The sequence below is a fragment of the Nipponia nippon genome, unplaced genomic scaffold (assembly GCF_047370975.1).
Source record: "Nipponia nippon isolate SJK-2023a ecotype South Korea unplaced genomic scaffold, ASM4737097v1 scaffold_13, whole genome shotgun sequence".
In the NCBI taxonomy this organism is placed as follows: Eukaryota; Metazoa; Chordata; class Aves; order Pelecaniformes; family Threskiornithidae; genus Nipponia; species Nipponia nippon.
In genome coordinates, this window is record NW_028262324.1 from 4501289 (window position 1) to 4516026 (window position 14738).

A 14738-nucleotide genomic window follows, 5' to 3' on the forward strand; every position below is an offset into this window, starting at 1 on the left:
TCCCTGTGGGGGTGCAGACACTGTGCTGAGAGCTCTGCCGCTGCTGCCGACCCGGGGCGCTGGGCTAGCGCATCTCACAGCCCGGTAGAAACACGTTGGCAACTCACACCTCTCATTAAACCGTGCCAACGGCTGCCGGCACCAGCGCAGCACGTTCCCCGAGGAGACAGGGGGACCATTGGGTGCCTGACCACTCTCGCCAAGCTCCCGGAGACCCCTCAAGGGCCAACATCCACACACAGCCTTGGTGCTTCGCATTGGGCATCTGGGAGGACAGGCTGCACCTCCGGAGCATGGAGAGCCGTCAGCTCTGGGGAGGTTTCCTCAGGGAACTTGGCCATTTCTGGGCATCCTCTGTGGCTCACCCGCAGCAGCCGCCGCTGCAGCACGGCCCCCCGCTTTTTGGGAGAGAAAAGGCTTTTCGATGCCGAGCCCCACGCTGACAGGGATTCACCTGGGGTAACAGTGGAGGAGATTAATCTGGGAAGCACTCAGTAAATATTGGCTGTGCTGTGCACGTGCCGGGAGCCCACAGACACCATAACCACGCCACAGGGGCTGCCTTCGCTGCCTGACTTTTCCAGCAAGGCTGGCACATGAAGGGAATCTTCAAACCCTCTGCTTTGAACTGCCCAGCCAGGCAGTTACTTTTACTGGAAAAAGAAAAATATAAAAACCAAAACACACAACTTTTTTGAGTTTGGAAACAATGCTCACCCTCCGCTGAGCATCCCAAAGCATGAAGCAAAGGTTATTCAAACCCACCTGGTGTTGCCAAAGCTGGCGCAGGCATCAGCGTGTCCCTCCCTGCTGCGTCCAGCGCAGTGTCAGGAGCCTTAAAAGACTTTTTGTCCCCATCTGAACCCCTCCCCGAGTCCCCAGCACACCCAGACCAACACCACCGGCTCACAGCAACGTCCCACAGCCTCCAAGCAAACCCTTTCCCCCCCGGCAGAAAACATCCCAAGGCACAGCCCAGGTTATCACCCACACACCAATTTTTTACTTCTGCAAGCGAAACCAGGAGACACATCTTGGCTCCTGCTGGTTGCGATCTGCAATGTTTATTTGACCCTCCCCCAAAAAAGGCATTTTCATGCAGAATCTTTTGGTTCATAAAAGAAGTTGTTTACCAGCAGCCACCTGACAACCTTCCCCCCAAAACTGAGAAATAAAGTGACCCAGGAGTTAGCAAAATAAAACGAACCGTCCAACTCCGACAAAGAAAAGTGGTTCCTATCATTCAGTATAATATGGAAAAATTTGGCAAATAGAGCTGATCCACAGTTCCCATCTCTCAAGCACTACGCAGCTGGCTCCAGTCTCCAGCCCTCCAGTTGTCTGTCTGGGGGACAGACACACATCCTTGTGCTGCAGGACCTGGGGACTCTCCGGGGGGTCCAAGCCAGGCAGGCGAGAGCTGTCGCGTCAGCATTTTTAACTGGGCAATATAAATATAAAACATCGATACAAACAGGTTCTTTGTACAGAAAATATCATCTCACAAGGCACTGGGGTGACGACCGTGCAGCCGCTCGCGGCGGGCTCTGACCGGGCTTCTCCAGCCGCCGCTGAGCATCAGAGTGGGAGGAAGGAGGGGAAGAAGGGACCGGAGAAGTCCCGGTGCTGCCATCCAAGAGGGATTTCACCGCACCGCTGCCCCCAAACACCCCGGGAGTTCTTCTTCCCAGCCGGATGGTGCTTTTCCTTGGCGGTGGTGGTGTGACCCTGCGGGGGCTCCGGTCTGCTTGGGATGGCTTGGGGCTGGGGCTGGCCTGGAGGGAGGTGCATAGATCGGATGGGGGCTGGGACTGCTCTGCCCAGCACTCCGCTCCCTCTTCACGCCAGTAGCCCCAGCCGGGTCACCTTGGCCGAGAGGAAGGAGTGGATGATGAAGACGATGGTTTTGGGGCAGGAGTGAAGGTCCAGTTGCTGCAAGAAAGGAATGTTTGCAATGGGGAGGGCTGTTCCTGGAGCAGCCAGCTCTCTGCTTGTGGTGGGGAGGGCAGAGACCACCCAGAGCCCCCCAAACCCCACCACAGCCTTACGGGGGCCCTGGGAAGGGCTGTGCACCATGGAGGCTGCATCCAGCCAGGGGTGAGTGGATAAGCCCTGCCTCACCCCCACGTGCCAGGCAGGATGGATGATGTGCACAGGGTGGATGCTGTGCACAGGGTGGGTGCTCTGCTCCCCCTCTCCCCCCTGGGACCGGTGGGAGCGTGGGTGGGGGGTGGCAAGGGTAAAGCCAACTCACAATCTCTCCCTCCGGGCCTCCAAAGTCCAGGTAGAGCATCTTGGTGCCGTCGTCAGAGGACATCTGCAGCTTCTCGAAGGGCTGCTGGAGCAGGATGGTCTTGCTGAGCCCAGGCTCGGTGGTGGAGATGGTGAAGCCCTTGTCGATGTGGATGGACAGGGTGCAATCCTGCCCCTTCCACGTGCAAGCTGGGGACGGGGACAGGGGTGAGATGGAGGCCTCCCGCCCCGCAGCCCGGGCCCTCCCCAGCTCCCCGCTGACCTGTCGAGACCTCCTGGACCAGCTCGGCGGCGCCGTGGGTGCCGTCCACCAGCAAGCGGGTCCACAGCGCCAGGTCACGGGGGCTCTCCAGGCTGAAGAGGTGGGTCTGCACGCCCAGCCGGGTGCCGGTGCGCAGCGCGAACGACAGCTCCGCCTCGTACAGCGCCGAGCCCTTGGCCGGCCCCGAGTGCACCAGCCTGCGGCACCGCACCGCGCCTCAGCACCGCGCCTCAGCACCGCGCCTCAGCACCGCGCCTCAGCACCGCGCCGCGGCGGCGGCTCCACGGCGCGGCCGGCAGGGGGCGCCGCAGCCCCGCGGATGCGGCCCCGCGCGGCGCCGGCGGCTCCCGCGGCCGGAGGGTGCCCCCGCCTGAACCCCCCCGGGCCCGACACCCTGCCACCGCCCCGGGGCTCGGCCACCATCCCCAGTGCCCTGCCACCACCCCTGGACGCTGCCACCATCCCCGGGGCTCTGCCATCATCCCAGGGACCCGCCACCACCCCTGGACTCTACCATCATCCCAAAAGCCTCTGCCACCACCCAGGGACTCTGCCGTCATCCCTGGGGCTCTGCCCCGACCCCTGGACACTGCCACCGTCCTGGGGCTCTGCCACCACCCTGGGGCTCTGCCACCACCCCGGGGCTCTGCCACCACCCCGGGGCTCTGCCCTGACCCCCAGCCCCTGCCACCACCCCCAGTCACTGCCACCACCCTGTCCCCCGCGCAGGGCAGGAGGGCGCTGGGCCAGTGGCCCCTACCTGGTGGCGATGAGGGGGTAGTTGTGCGCGGGCTTGCCCAGGGCGTCGCGGCTCTGTGGCAGGCTGCCGTACAGCAGCAGCTCCTTCTCGGTGAGGACGGCCAAGAGGTTCCTGGTGCCGGCGCTGGGGAGCTGCAAGGGAAGGGGGTCAAGGCCACCGGCAGCACGGTGGCGAGGGGCAGGAGGGGGCATGGGGGTACCTGCTCCGTCAGCCAGCCCACATGCTTGATGTCCCGTCCGGCCACCGTGCCAGCGCCCGCCAGCTGGGCTCGCAGCTCCTCCTTCACCCGCGGCAGCAGCGCGCCCGCGTTGGCCTGGATGGCGCTGAGCCACGACTGCGCCGTGGCCTCGTCCTTTGCCCGCAGGAAAAGGGCAACGCGTCCATCTGCCGAGCACACCTCCAGGTACCTGCAGGGACACAGCCCCGATGGGTCCCTGCCGGCCCTCAGCACCCCGGGGCACCACAGTGGCATCACCACCCCCTAGCGCCATGCCCTGACCTGTGCTCCGGGTCGGTGGGGAGGCACTTGCGGGACACATAGCACATCTTCAGAGGCACAGTCCTGCCCTCTCGGAGCTCCCGAGGGGGTAGGAGGGGGGATGACCGCTTCTGCAGGGCAGTGGGAGAGGGGTCCCAGCTGACCGTCGCCCCCGCAGAGGAGTTCTTGAAGTAGGGGGAGATCTCCTTCATGTACTTCACTGGAAGAGAGGCAGCACCCAGCTGAGGGCATGGCATGGGCCATGGCAGCCTCATCCTGCCCACCAGCACCCATCTGCCCCCCTGAAACTTCTTGCATCCTCCCTGCACCGAAGCTGGTACCTCCTTTGCTACCTCCCTGGAGCCATCACCCATGGGTGCTGCAGCAGGTCCTCTGCCCAGCATCCCTGTGGGTGCGGGGAGGGGATGGCACTGGTGGGCGAGGTCGTACCAGAGGATGACATGACACCTAGGATCCTCCCAGTGCCTCTGCCCCACCATCGCAGCCCGGGGAGCTCGCTAGAAGGGGTAAAAATGGCCTTTTCCCCCTTTCTTCTTTCCTTTAACCCAGATCAGTCCACAGATCCAAGCCTGAGCGGGTCCCTGGGGCGGCACATGGAGGCAGGGGGCGGGGAATGGGCAGGAGTCCCAGGCCAAAATTACACAGTCCAAACTGTGCTGGTACAGCCGGTCCCACTGCCAACTGGGAACAACAGCTCTCAAATACCATGGCTTAGCCCCAGGAAAAGCCTCGAACTGCGTGCTCGCAGCTCGGATATCCCTGCCCCATGAGTTATAAACCAAGGACAAGAAACCAGCTTTCAGCTCCCAGCGAGTCTGGCTCCGGAGCCAGAGCCCTCAGAGCCATGCTGGGACAGCTGCTGGCTCCTGAGGTTTAGGGGAAGGGGGAGATGAGAATCACCGTGAATTGATGGGGCCCCGTAGCTACATCCTGAAAATTAGGCCGGCAGCACCAGCCAAAAGGCTTTGACTGAGCAGGGAAGGATGGCCCCCACGCCGCAGCCCAGTGGGACCAGTCATGGTCCTGCTCTGGGGGCCGTGTGGGACCAGCTGGTGGCTCCAGGGAAGGGCTTCCCTTTGGTGGCCCTTGGGGAAAGGACCACGGGACAGACACGTGCCTGCTGCCATGTCCCCAGCCGTCACCACTGGTTTCGCTCCAGCTCCAAGTCAGCGGTGTGGGTGGCAGGAGGGAGACACGAGCTTGGCTTTGCAGCCAACTCTTGTAGGTGGCTGGTTGGTGGACCAGCTCCATCGCTGCAGGAAAGCCACAGCAGCCTGATTGTGTGCCAGAAAAAAGCCCTTTTCCCACCAGGAGAGAGTCTGCACGCAGAGCCTACCATCCCCATCCTTCACCTGCCCACCACCACCCATCTTCCCCTTCGTTCCTATCCCAGTGAGCTCCCCAAAACCTCTGAATCCTGAAATCCCGCAGATGAGCAGCGGTGGGGCATGGCGGGGAGGCAGAGCCCCACGGGGTCCCCGCTCGGCCCAGCCCCAGCAGGACGCAGCTATAAATGGCTGTGAGGCCGCTGCGGCATGTGGGTCAGGTTACCCCGCACGGTGGCCGGGGCCAAGGAGGCGGCGTGGGGCCACCAGCCTCGTGCCCTGCACGTCCCATTATAAATAGCCGCTGCACTCCCACAGGCATTTGAGCCAGGCTGGATTTTGCCCCAAGTCATTAATCTTGGCAGCGGGGACCGGCCATTATCCCGGTGCCTGGGAACTAATTGGAGTTCAGAAAGATATCATTCAGCCGCTGAAACCCAAGCAGCGTCCCCGCACCAGCCTGTGGCTCCCCGGGCACGCGGAGGACGTCACTGGCATTAGCTGTGTGATGGTGGGGTCACGTCCCGACGGAGCAGACGAAGAGAGGAGCAGCACCCGGCCCAGGACCGACCCGGCACAATTAGGGAATGGCCAGTGCGTGTGCCTCGCCGGCACATGGCTTTAAGGAGGATTTGAGGCTGGTGACAAAGCACCAACGGGTTCCTGCAGCAGGGGGGAATCCCGAGCTGGCGCAGGGAGCCAGGACGTGATGGGGGCCGCGGTGCTTCCCGGAGAGCTGTGCACCCGGAGTTGGGCCACCGTCCCATGGGAGCTGCTGTGTCCGACGACAACAGCAGCAGGCTGCATTTCAGAGACACACAGCATTGCTGGGGGACACTGTGTGACAGCGCCATCCCCAGCCCGCTCTGCAGCGGCAGCCACTGCACCCCTGCCCATCCCTGCAAAGCGAAAACAAAGCCGTGGAGTTTTCCCGGCACAGGCTTTATAGTGGATTGACTTACACTTCTGCTACTCCCTTCACTGCAGCGGAATCGCCTGGTATTGAATGGATTAATTAATTAATTACACCCATCTCATTAAAGCAAATGACTCGGACCATATTATGCATCATCTCTGCTGTAATTCTTGTACTGGTATTTTGGTGGTTTTTTTAATTAACACCTTGCAGTGCTGGGGCTCCCAGGCTGGCAACCCTCTTCTTGTTAGCCAGCACCCCTCCCAAAATCACTCGGCAGAAATACTCCACCTCCAGCAGGCAAAGAGCCCTCTCGGTGGCTGCTGGGCAAATCCACGCGGTCTCTAAAGCCACGCTGCCTCCACGCAGGCTCTCTGCTCCCCTGGGGAGACGGCCTGTCCCACTGAGCTTCTCCGGCACAGAGGAGAGGGGACAAATAGGACCTCTAGCCACTCTGAATAACACTGAATAACACTTTATTTTAGATTTTGAGGGAACAGCAAAAGTCTCTGGGGAGGCCACGTATGAGCAGCTGCTTGTGGCATTGCCAGAGCATCGTGTGCACCCCAAACCCTGCAGCAAGCTGCATTGGGGATGTGTTTAACCGAAGGCCCTAGGTCTGCCCTGCTCCTGTCTCTGTTGCAGTTGGGTTTTTTCCCCTCAGCACTCCAGAAAGAGGGGCAAAACCATCAAAACACCTTGGGTTTACTTCTTGGCTAACAGATCCTCCCCCTCCACAAACCCATCCCTCTCAAGGATGGGGAACAAGCCCGAACCAAGCATTGCTGCACCCTCGATCCTGAGTCACCACGACCTGCCCCACGCACGCCCTCGTGGCTCAGCACTGCCCGAAGCCAAGCTCCTGACCCCAGGGGGCTTTGCCAAGGAGCCACAAACCTTCCTACAGCCAGGAAAGCAGCCCCAGCCACACGGACACCCAGCAGCAGGCTCGAGAGCACCCACCTGCTGCTCGGGCCACCAGCCGGGTGCTGGCACGTTCTGCTTCAGCCCAGAGATCACAGCATGGACTCACGGCAGAGAGGCTTAAGCCTGCGCTGCCAGTCACGGGTAGGATGGGTCCTGTTTCCCCACCGAGAACTTTCCAGCAGCATCCGTACAGTGCTGTGAGTTAAAAAGGTCCAACCGTATGGGTGGCCATTGCATCGAGAAGGCTCCCAGAGAGGTCCTGGAGATCCAGCGCTGGCCCTAAGGAGATGCTAAGCCCATCTCCAGCTGGTCCCTCTCTGCCTCAGGACTAACGATGCAAAATTAACACATGAAATTGGAGGAGTCAGCAAACACACATCCCAAAGAGACACTCCTATAAACTTCAAGCCGATGCTGTGATGTGCTTCCAAAACACTCAATACAGAGGCTGCCACAGCCACCCTGTCCAGCATCCCACCCAGCGACCGTCCCCTGCCCCCGGCTCCGAGCACGAACAAGGCAGCAGCTGCTGGTCCCAGCTGCCTCGACTCAAACACTTCTACCCCACGGAGGAAGATGCCATGGGATGCTGCAGGACGGGGGTGCCACCGCTGTCCCTGCCACCCCAGGACCCTGTCCCAGCCCTCAGTGCCAAATGCCATGCCCCAGCTGTTACCTAAATATTCACCTGTGCTACATGGCCAGTGGTGGTGACCCATGACCCAGGGGGATCATGAGACAGCTCTCCATGTTTCCACAGGAGGAGAAACATCCCCAGAAAATTCCCCAGGGAAAGCAAAGCTTCAGGGCAGCGAGGTGTGGAGGAGGCAAGAGATTGTGGACCCTTACTGTCTCTCTGCATCATCCCAGGGCAGGTCCCAAAGCCTCTGTTTCTGTTTTGGTTCATTACCACGTTTATACCATGAGAGCACACACAGCGCGGCAGAGGGCAAAGCCCAGCTGCTCAGGCCCCGAGGACCATCACACCCGCCAGAAGACATTCACTTCAGTGTCCCACAAAGGGCTGGAGGCCACCTCAGGGCTTCCTCTCCTGAAGCCCTTCTGAGCCCCGAAGGGTGGCAGCGGCAGGGCACTGCACAAATCCTGGCTGCCACCATCCGCCTCCACTCGAAACCCCCTTCCACTCTGCATCGTGTGCTATTTACCCCAGGGTCACCTAAATTTTGTAGGTATTTCACATTTCACACCATCCACATCTCCACCCTCTGTGACCTCCTGGGCTTCCCAGGGTTAGGGCAATCAGCCTGCCGGAGCCGGGCATCCCCAGCGCTACACCCTCCTGGCACCCCTTAGCTTTTCTGAATTTCAAGCTTCTAAGTTATTACTTGGCCGAGCGAGTTCTGGAGAGCTGCAACAGCCCCAGGAGCTCCCCTGCAGCCAACAAGCCCCGGGCTGCCATGGAGGCGAGATGCCTGCGGCTGTCCCAGCTCCTCCTCCCCACTGCTCCCAGTTCTCTCCCCGTGCCAATACGGCACAGGGACCTTGCTGGGAAAACCACTCCTGGCACCAAAGCCCTTCCCAGGGCAGCTGGAAGGGTGTTTAGCAGCCTTTCCCCGCCACGGAGGGTCTCCGGATACCAAGCAATGCAAAAAAGAAAAAAAAAAAAACAACAGGGAAAAATAAGGTAAGGGAGAGCAACTCTCCCCAAAATAACAATGTAATATAAATACAGTCGAACTCCTCCTGCAAGTATCAAGAGAGCAGTTTCGCATATCCAAAAAAAATCTTGTCAGGACACGCTGAGAAATATATGCGTGTCCTCGTGCCCGGCCAGCAACGACATCCAGGAGCCAGAAGCCAAGCTGAGCAGCCCGGGGTGAGATCTGGCACATGGAGCCACTGCCGATATTTGGATTAAAACATGTCACCTCCCAGCTCTGCCATTTTGGAGAGTCTCACCCCAACTCACCGTCCCGACGCGTGGACGCAGTAACCGTAAGGGAAGTCAGAGTCACCCCTGGCAGCGCGCGGGGACCAGAAAGCGCCTGCTTGATGTTAAGGCCATCGTGTCGCTTTTCACCGCACCCTGGAGCGAGCCCAAGCAGGAGAAGGGAGCAGGGAAGCTCCCCCTTTGCCACCCTTCGGGCCCTTTAAGGCCACCCTCTGCTCCCCAGCCCTGCCAGCCCTCCCCAGGGCAGGGCGCTCAGCCGGCCGGCTCCTGGAGAGCCATTGGGGTGTCAGGTAAGAGGCAGGGGACACCCCGTCCTGAGGCAGGGCCATCACCTCTGCAGGGCAGCGACAGCCCGACAGGGACCATGCCACAGTGCCAGCCCTGCCATCCTCCACGGGCAGGGCTGTACCACACCGGCAAACCCAAAACGGGGAGGAGATGGAGATGCGCCATGTGTGTACCCGATGTCCGCAATCAGACGAGCAGCACAGACCCCTGCCCCACTCCAGCTGTTGCCTGCAACATCCCTGAGCAACACCGTGCCGCAGGAGCCCAACGGCATCAGCTACAAACTAATCACAAAGCCTCCAGCATGCCGTGGCGGGAGCCAGCCCAGCACCGCTCTCCTCCCAAGGGTACCTGCTGGCAGTTTTAATTAATTAAGAAGCCCAGCAGGTCAGACCTGAGCTGAGCGAGCTACAGCGAAGGCCCTGCCTGCAGCTGCCTCCTGGGAGGGCAACCTGGCAGCACCCGGCTCCCCAGGGGGATGGAGGAGGAGGAGGAGGAGGAGGACGAGGACGAGGAGGAGAAGGTGGTCCAAGGAGAGAAGTTGTTCTCTACAGAAAGGGCAGCTCATCTCCACCTCCCGCAGGACCTCTAGCAGAAAGGAAACCCACGCCAAAGTAAAGGATGAAAAGAAAATAACAGAGAGAGGGTGGTCCGAGAACAGCAGCTATGGGGAGGAATTTTGCAGACTCAGAGAGAAAGAGGCTCTTGTATTTCTCTTTGGTCAAAAAAAAAAAACCAACCCCACCAACAACCCTATCTGCTCCCAGCAGCTGTGCAGAGCAGCACATTCCTCCGGCTGAACCGTGGTCCTGCGGCTCCCAGGAGAGGAGGAACCCACAGCAGAAAGGGCTGAGCGAAGCTAAAAATGAAAATGTGGAGCTGAGACAATCTGGAGAAGGCACAGGAAAGCAAGAGCCACGGCGGTCGCTGGCAGCAAAAGACACAGAGCTCTTCTTTGTCCAGGCAGAGCCCAGAGCACTGCTCCCAAATAAAGCCTCCCTTTGGGATCTGCAGTGCTAAAACCACATTGGGAAGGGTCTTTGGTGCCGAGACCCTCCTGGTCAGCTGGGGTGGCCCAGGGGGCTGGTGAGGTGAGGGGAGGGAAGGAAGAGGGGAGGGGAAGGGTCCCATCCTGGGGGACAGACCCTGGGTGCTGACGCCTGCCCGGCCAAGCTGGCAGAGAGTGGGCAAGTGCGAACAGACATGATGTGAAGCGTAACAGGAGAAAAGCGGGGTCCCTCCTCCCACGGTCCCAACCCACCAGCCCTCACCCACTCCCCAGGCGGGGTTCGGGGGGTTCCCACAGCCTGCCAGCCCCCATAGGGCTGGGAGACACCAGGGACCGGCTGCCCGGTACCAAGAGGGAGCCCATTCCCAGAGGACCAGCTTCAGTCTCCCCTGGGACAGCACGGGCTACAATCCCTGGGATGTTTGTAGCCTCAGCTGCCAGATCTGGGGGGGCCATGGTTGGGGTTCAGCTGCTGGACACCCCCCAGATAGGCAGCTCCTGCAGCTGCGCTCCTGAGCTGGCCCTGCCTGCACCCAGCAGCCTGCTCCTCCTGCCTGCCCAAAATCCGCCCCAGCAAACCAAACCATGCCCAGCAAGGAGCGGGGTGCCGGTGTACCCCCTCCTGGCTGCTCTAAGCCTGCAGAGCCGCACGGCTCCGCTCCAGCCAAGGATGCGGGTTGAAATGAAAATCACAGGAAAAGCAGAAAGTCTTCCATGGCCCCAGGAACCGCAGACCTCAGGGTGACATCGTATGATAGAAGAGTCGCAAACCCCATAAACCCGCCCCACACCTCCCATCGCTGCCTGCCCGCGGTCTCCAGAGAGGGAGATCCCAGCAGTTACCTCCAGCTCTCCAGATGAACTGATCAAACAGTGTGCACATGTTGTTTTCCATTTGGAAAAGTATGCAAATGTGTATACAGATGCTGTGCCACCCCGATGCTTCCAGCACATCGCAGGGAAAAATGCGGGTTAGCCCCCCAGAAGCAGGAGGACCCTCGTCCCCCCTCGCATCCTCATCTCCTACCTTCTAAGACCACCTCCTTGCCCGTCTTCTTCAACGCCTGCACCGCCTCGTCATGCGTCGCCTCGGACAGGTCAGTCCCGTTGACAGAGAGGATGGCGTCCCCCACGTACAGCGCCTCGGTCTGATCCGCTGCCAGCCCCTTGAATATCTTGGAGATCAAGATGGGCATTTTATTCTCTCGGCCACCTTGAAACAGAAGAGAAACGAAGCGGTTGTGGCTGTTGTAGCACCCGGAGCAGAGGGCGGGGAGGGGGATGCTCGGGTACCCACCGGCCCCAGCGAGGCTGAGCCCTTCTCCCAGCGCTCAGCCACGCCGTGCCAGGACATCCCGCTGCCCCGTCTCCTCGGATGCCCATGGCACACTCGTAACAACCACAGCAGCCAAAATACCACAAGGCTTTACAGCAGACAAAGATGATTGCTCCAAAACCACGCCGAACAGTCACAGATTTCCTCACAAACACATACCCTGGCCATCTCCCCATCAATGTTGGCAGGAAAGTGTGTCTTTATTTGCATTATTAATCGTGTGTGCTGAGCGACCATCCCTGCTCTGAGGACTTCATGATCTAAATAGATAAGACAGCTGAATGTTTTTGGAGAGGCAAAAGAGCCAGAGGGAAGTGAACCAATCTGGCTGTTTGCTCCTCTCCGCACAGTAGCCCTATTTACCTGCTGCTCCCCATTCTCCAGCCTAAAGGGATGCTATTCAAACCTCCCGGCGGCTCGAGGAGATCACTTTGCACGTTAACTTTTGAACCCGCAGGGAGATCCAAGCAGTGCTGCTGCCTGTGTGCCAGGGAGACATGGTGCAGCAGCTACCGCCAAGCCCCAGCCCGGGCAGGAGCAGCCGGGGATCAGCAGCCCCGACGTGCCCTACACCCCAGGACGCCCCATCCCGAGGAGCCTCTGTGAGATGATCTCTCAACCTGGAGGGAGATGTTGAGCCCAGCCTGTTGTCACCGCCCGCCCCAGGGCTGCTCCCAGCCTGTGCCACAGGCATTTCCTCGCTCAGACGCCTGCCAAGCCCCTCGGAAGGCTCCGGTTATCAGCTGTCAGAGGCCCCCGCGGGGGCTGCTCCGAGCCGCCGAGCCCGTCCTTACAGCAGCGGCTCCTCGCCCGAGCTGCCTGCACCGAGAGCCCCTGCCAGGGCCAGGAGCCTCCGCCAGCTCGGCTCCCCGCCATCCTGCCAGCCAGGGGAAGGCCAGCCCAGCAGCTATGGCGCCTGTCCCCTCGCCACGTCCCAAGGCAGGACACCTCACCCGCATCCCGGTTTGTGGTGAAGCATCCCTGGGTGAAACGCGGCTGGCACGCATTTTAATGGGGAAGGGTCAGCAGCCCAGGTGAGAAGGAGCGATGTCCTGCCCCAGCAGCAGTGGTGGCACCGGCAGGGCTTCTACCTCCCAGTTTGGGTGGCAACTACTTGGTTTCCACATACGTCACTGCAAACAAAGTTTTAACTGAACTAAGTGACGTTCCTCCTTTCCTGGGAGATCCACATAACTTGGCAGCCAAAGGGTTATTACGAAAAGGGCTTTATGCTTCCGAAAAGGAAGGGCTGGCAGGCTTGGGCACCCCGCAGACACAGCCGGCAGCACCGTTTCGGTCCAGTCCCAGCACCCGGACATCCACTTCACAAAACCTCCCCACTTCCAGAGGGAGCTGGAGGCTGCGGCCGCGTCCTCTCCGAGCTGGGAGGAGAAGCCACGTCAGGAGGCGAGAGCCGCCCTGCCGCTGCCCGCGGGGCTGCCGAGCCCGCTGCCTGCCCTGCCCGCACATGGAGTCACAAACCCTCTCGCCCACGCACCGCGATGGCCCTTTGCCTGCCTGCTTGCTGCCCGTTTCATCCTCCTTTCACAGAGTTCCCAACACCCTCGGAGCTGTGTGAAAAGCAAAGGCAGGCAGAAACGCCATCCCTGCCCCAAGAAGTTTCCAGCCTGAAGTTCAGGCAAGCCACCAGGGAACGGAGCAGCTCGGGAGGGAAAGCAGGGATTATAACACAGAGGCTTCCCACTGCTCAGCTCTCCCGGAGCGGACATCTCCAAGCGCGATGGTTTAACACCCCAGCTCTCTGCGCCTGGAGATCTCCAAGGGGTTTACAATCGCCTCCTTCGTTTTGCCGACAGTGTAAAAGGGGCATTTCTCAGCACAGGGCCATGGAGAGGACAAGGGCACGCCGGCAGAGCCCTCCCTTTGGCTGCAAAAGGGCAGCTTTTGTGTAACCGGGTACCCTGCGTGTCCCACCTGCCTCATGAGACAGCACCCTACCGCTGCCTGCAAAGGGGCAGCAGGAGCCCCCTCCAGCTCCCCAACGCCGGGGACCTCCGCTCCGGCCGGGGCGCGGCGGGCAGCGGCTGGCCGGTCACCGCTGCACCCCAAAGCACCGCTCCTTCCCTGGGCTGGGGATGCTTCGGGTCCCGTCGCTGCCACGCGTCCCCTTCCTTGCCCTGCACGCAGGCTGGGCAAGGCGTGAGGACCCCAGCCCCTGCCCCAGCCCCGCTCCCCCCGCCGGCTTTTATTCCAAGCTCGCTGGAAAGGCGGCAGCAACAGGTCCCGGTGCCCGGTGCCTGCCCCCCGCCCCGGGACCCCCCGCCGCCCCGGCCCTCACCTTTGATGCTGATGCCGAGCCCCCCCACGTCCTGCTTGACGACGCGCACCGTGCGCCTGATGTTGGCGAGCGCCTCGGGCACGGCGGAGCCCGGCTCCCCGCCGTTCAGCTGCGCCGCCGGTGCCTCGCCGGGGCCGGGGCCGGGGCCGGGGCCGGGGCCGGGGCCGTCGGCCGGGCTCACCCCCAGCACGTCCTCGGCCAGGGTGAGGAGGACGCGGAGCCACTGCCCGCCGGGGCCGCGCAGCTCCAGCAGCCCGGTGCGCGGGGCGCGCCTGCCCGCCGCCATCTTCCGCGCCTGCCGCGCCGCCCCCGCCGCTCCCGCTCCGCGCCGCTCCGCGCCCCGCGCACCGCCCCGCGCACCGCCCCGCCGGGAGGGCGCCAGCGGGGGGGCCCGCTCCGGCCCGGGACGGGGCGCCCGGATGCCCGGTGCTCCCCGCTGCGGCCCGGGACGGGGCACAGGGAGGGACCCAGGCCCCCCGCGGCTCCGCTGCTTGTCCCGGGTCTGGCCCTGGACGTGCCGGCGGCCGCCGTGCTGGGCTGTGTCGCGGGAGCTGCAGCGAGCTCAGCCCCTGGTCCCCCCCGGCAGTCACAGCCCCCCTCGCCTGCAGCCCACTCCCACGGCGGGGTGCCCGGCGGTGGCGGGGTGCCCGGCGGTGCGGGGGCTGGCGGCCCAGTAAGGGCACTGGGTGAAGGCCCGGGGCATCAATCTGCAGGGCTGGGCGGGATGCTCGGGGAGCGCGGGGAGCACCCCGCTCCCGCACCCCTGCCCGGGGGGGCCGCCCTGCAGGGCGCCTGGGGGTGGGTGCTGCGTTACAGGGGTTTCCATGCCATGCACCAGGTTCCCAAAACGCTTTTGGCTCCTTTAGAGGGGCCGGCAGCAGCCCAGGGGCAGGCGGGGGCTGTGGACGCCCCACTGGGCAGGGCAGGGGCTGCCTGCAACCAGCCCCGGACC

At 62.0% G+C, this 14738-nt stretch overlaps 1 protein-coding gene across 1 annotated transcript; it reads right to left on the reverse strand.

The window, feature by feature from the left end:
* Nucleotides 1–1039: 1039 nt before the first annotated feature.
* SNTA1 (syntrophin alpha 1) lies at nt 1040–14093 on the reverse strand. Its single transcript, XM_087749708.1, has 8 exons — nt 13787–14093; nt 11179–11364; nt 3775–3973; nt 3475–3682; nt 3276–3406; nt 2516–2712; nt 2255–2442; nt 1040–1932 (listed from the first exon to the last, which is right to left on the reverse strand). The coding sequence occupies exons 1-8, from the start codon at nt 14070–14072 to the stop codon at nt 1840–1842; spliced, it is 1488 nt and encodes a 495-aa protein (XP_087605834.1). The 5' UTR covers nt 14073–14093; the 3' UTR covers nt 1040–1839.
* Between the last annotated feature and the right edge of the window lie 645 nt (nt 14094–14738).

Coding starts and splice junctions, on each gene's coding strand:
- SNTA1 (XM_087749708.1), bottom strand. CDS start 14,072: ATGGCGGCGGGCAGGCGCGCCCCGCGCACCGGGCTGCTGGAGCTGCGC. Junction 3,683..3,774: donor CCCACCGACCCGGAGCACAG/GTCAGGGCATGG, acceptor GTGTCCCTGCAG/GTACCTGGAGGTGTGCTCGG. Junction 2,443..2,515: donor GGTCCAGGAGGTCTCGACAG/GTCAGCGGGGAG, acceptor CCCCGTCCCCAG/CTTGCACGTGGAAGGGGCAG.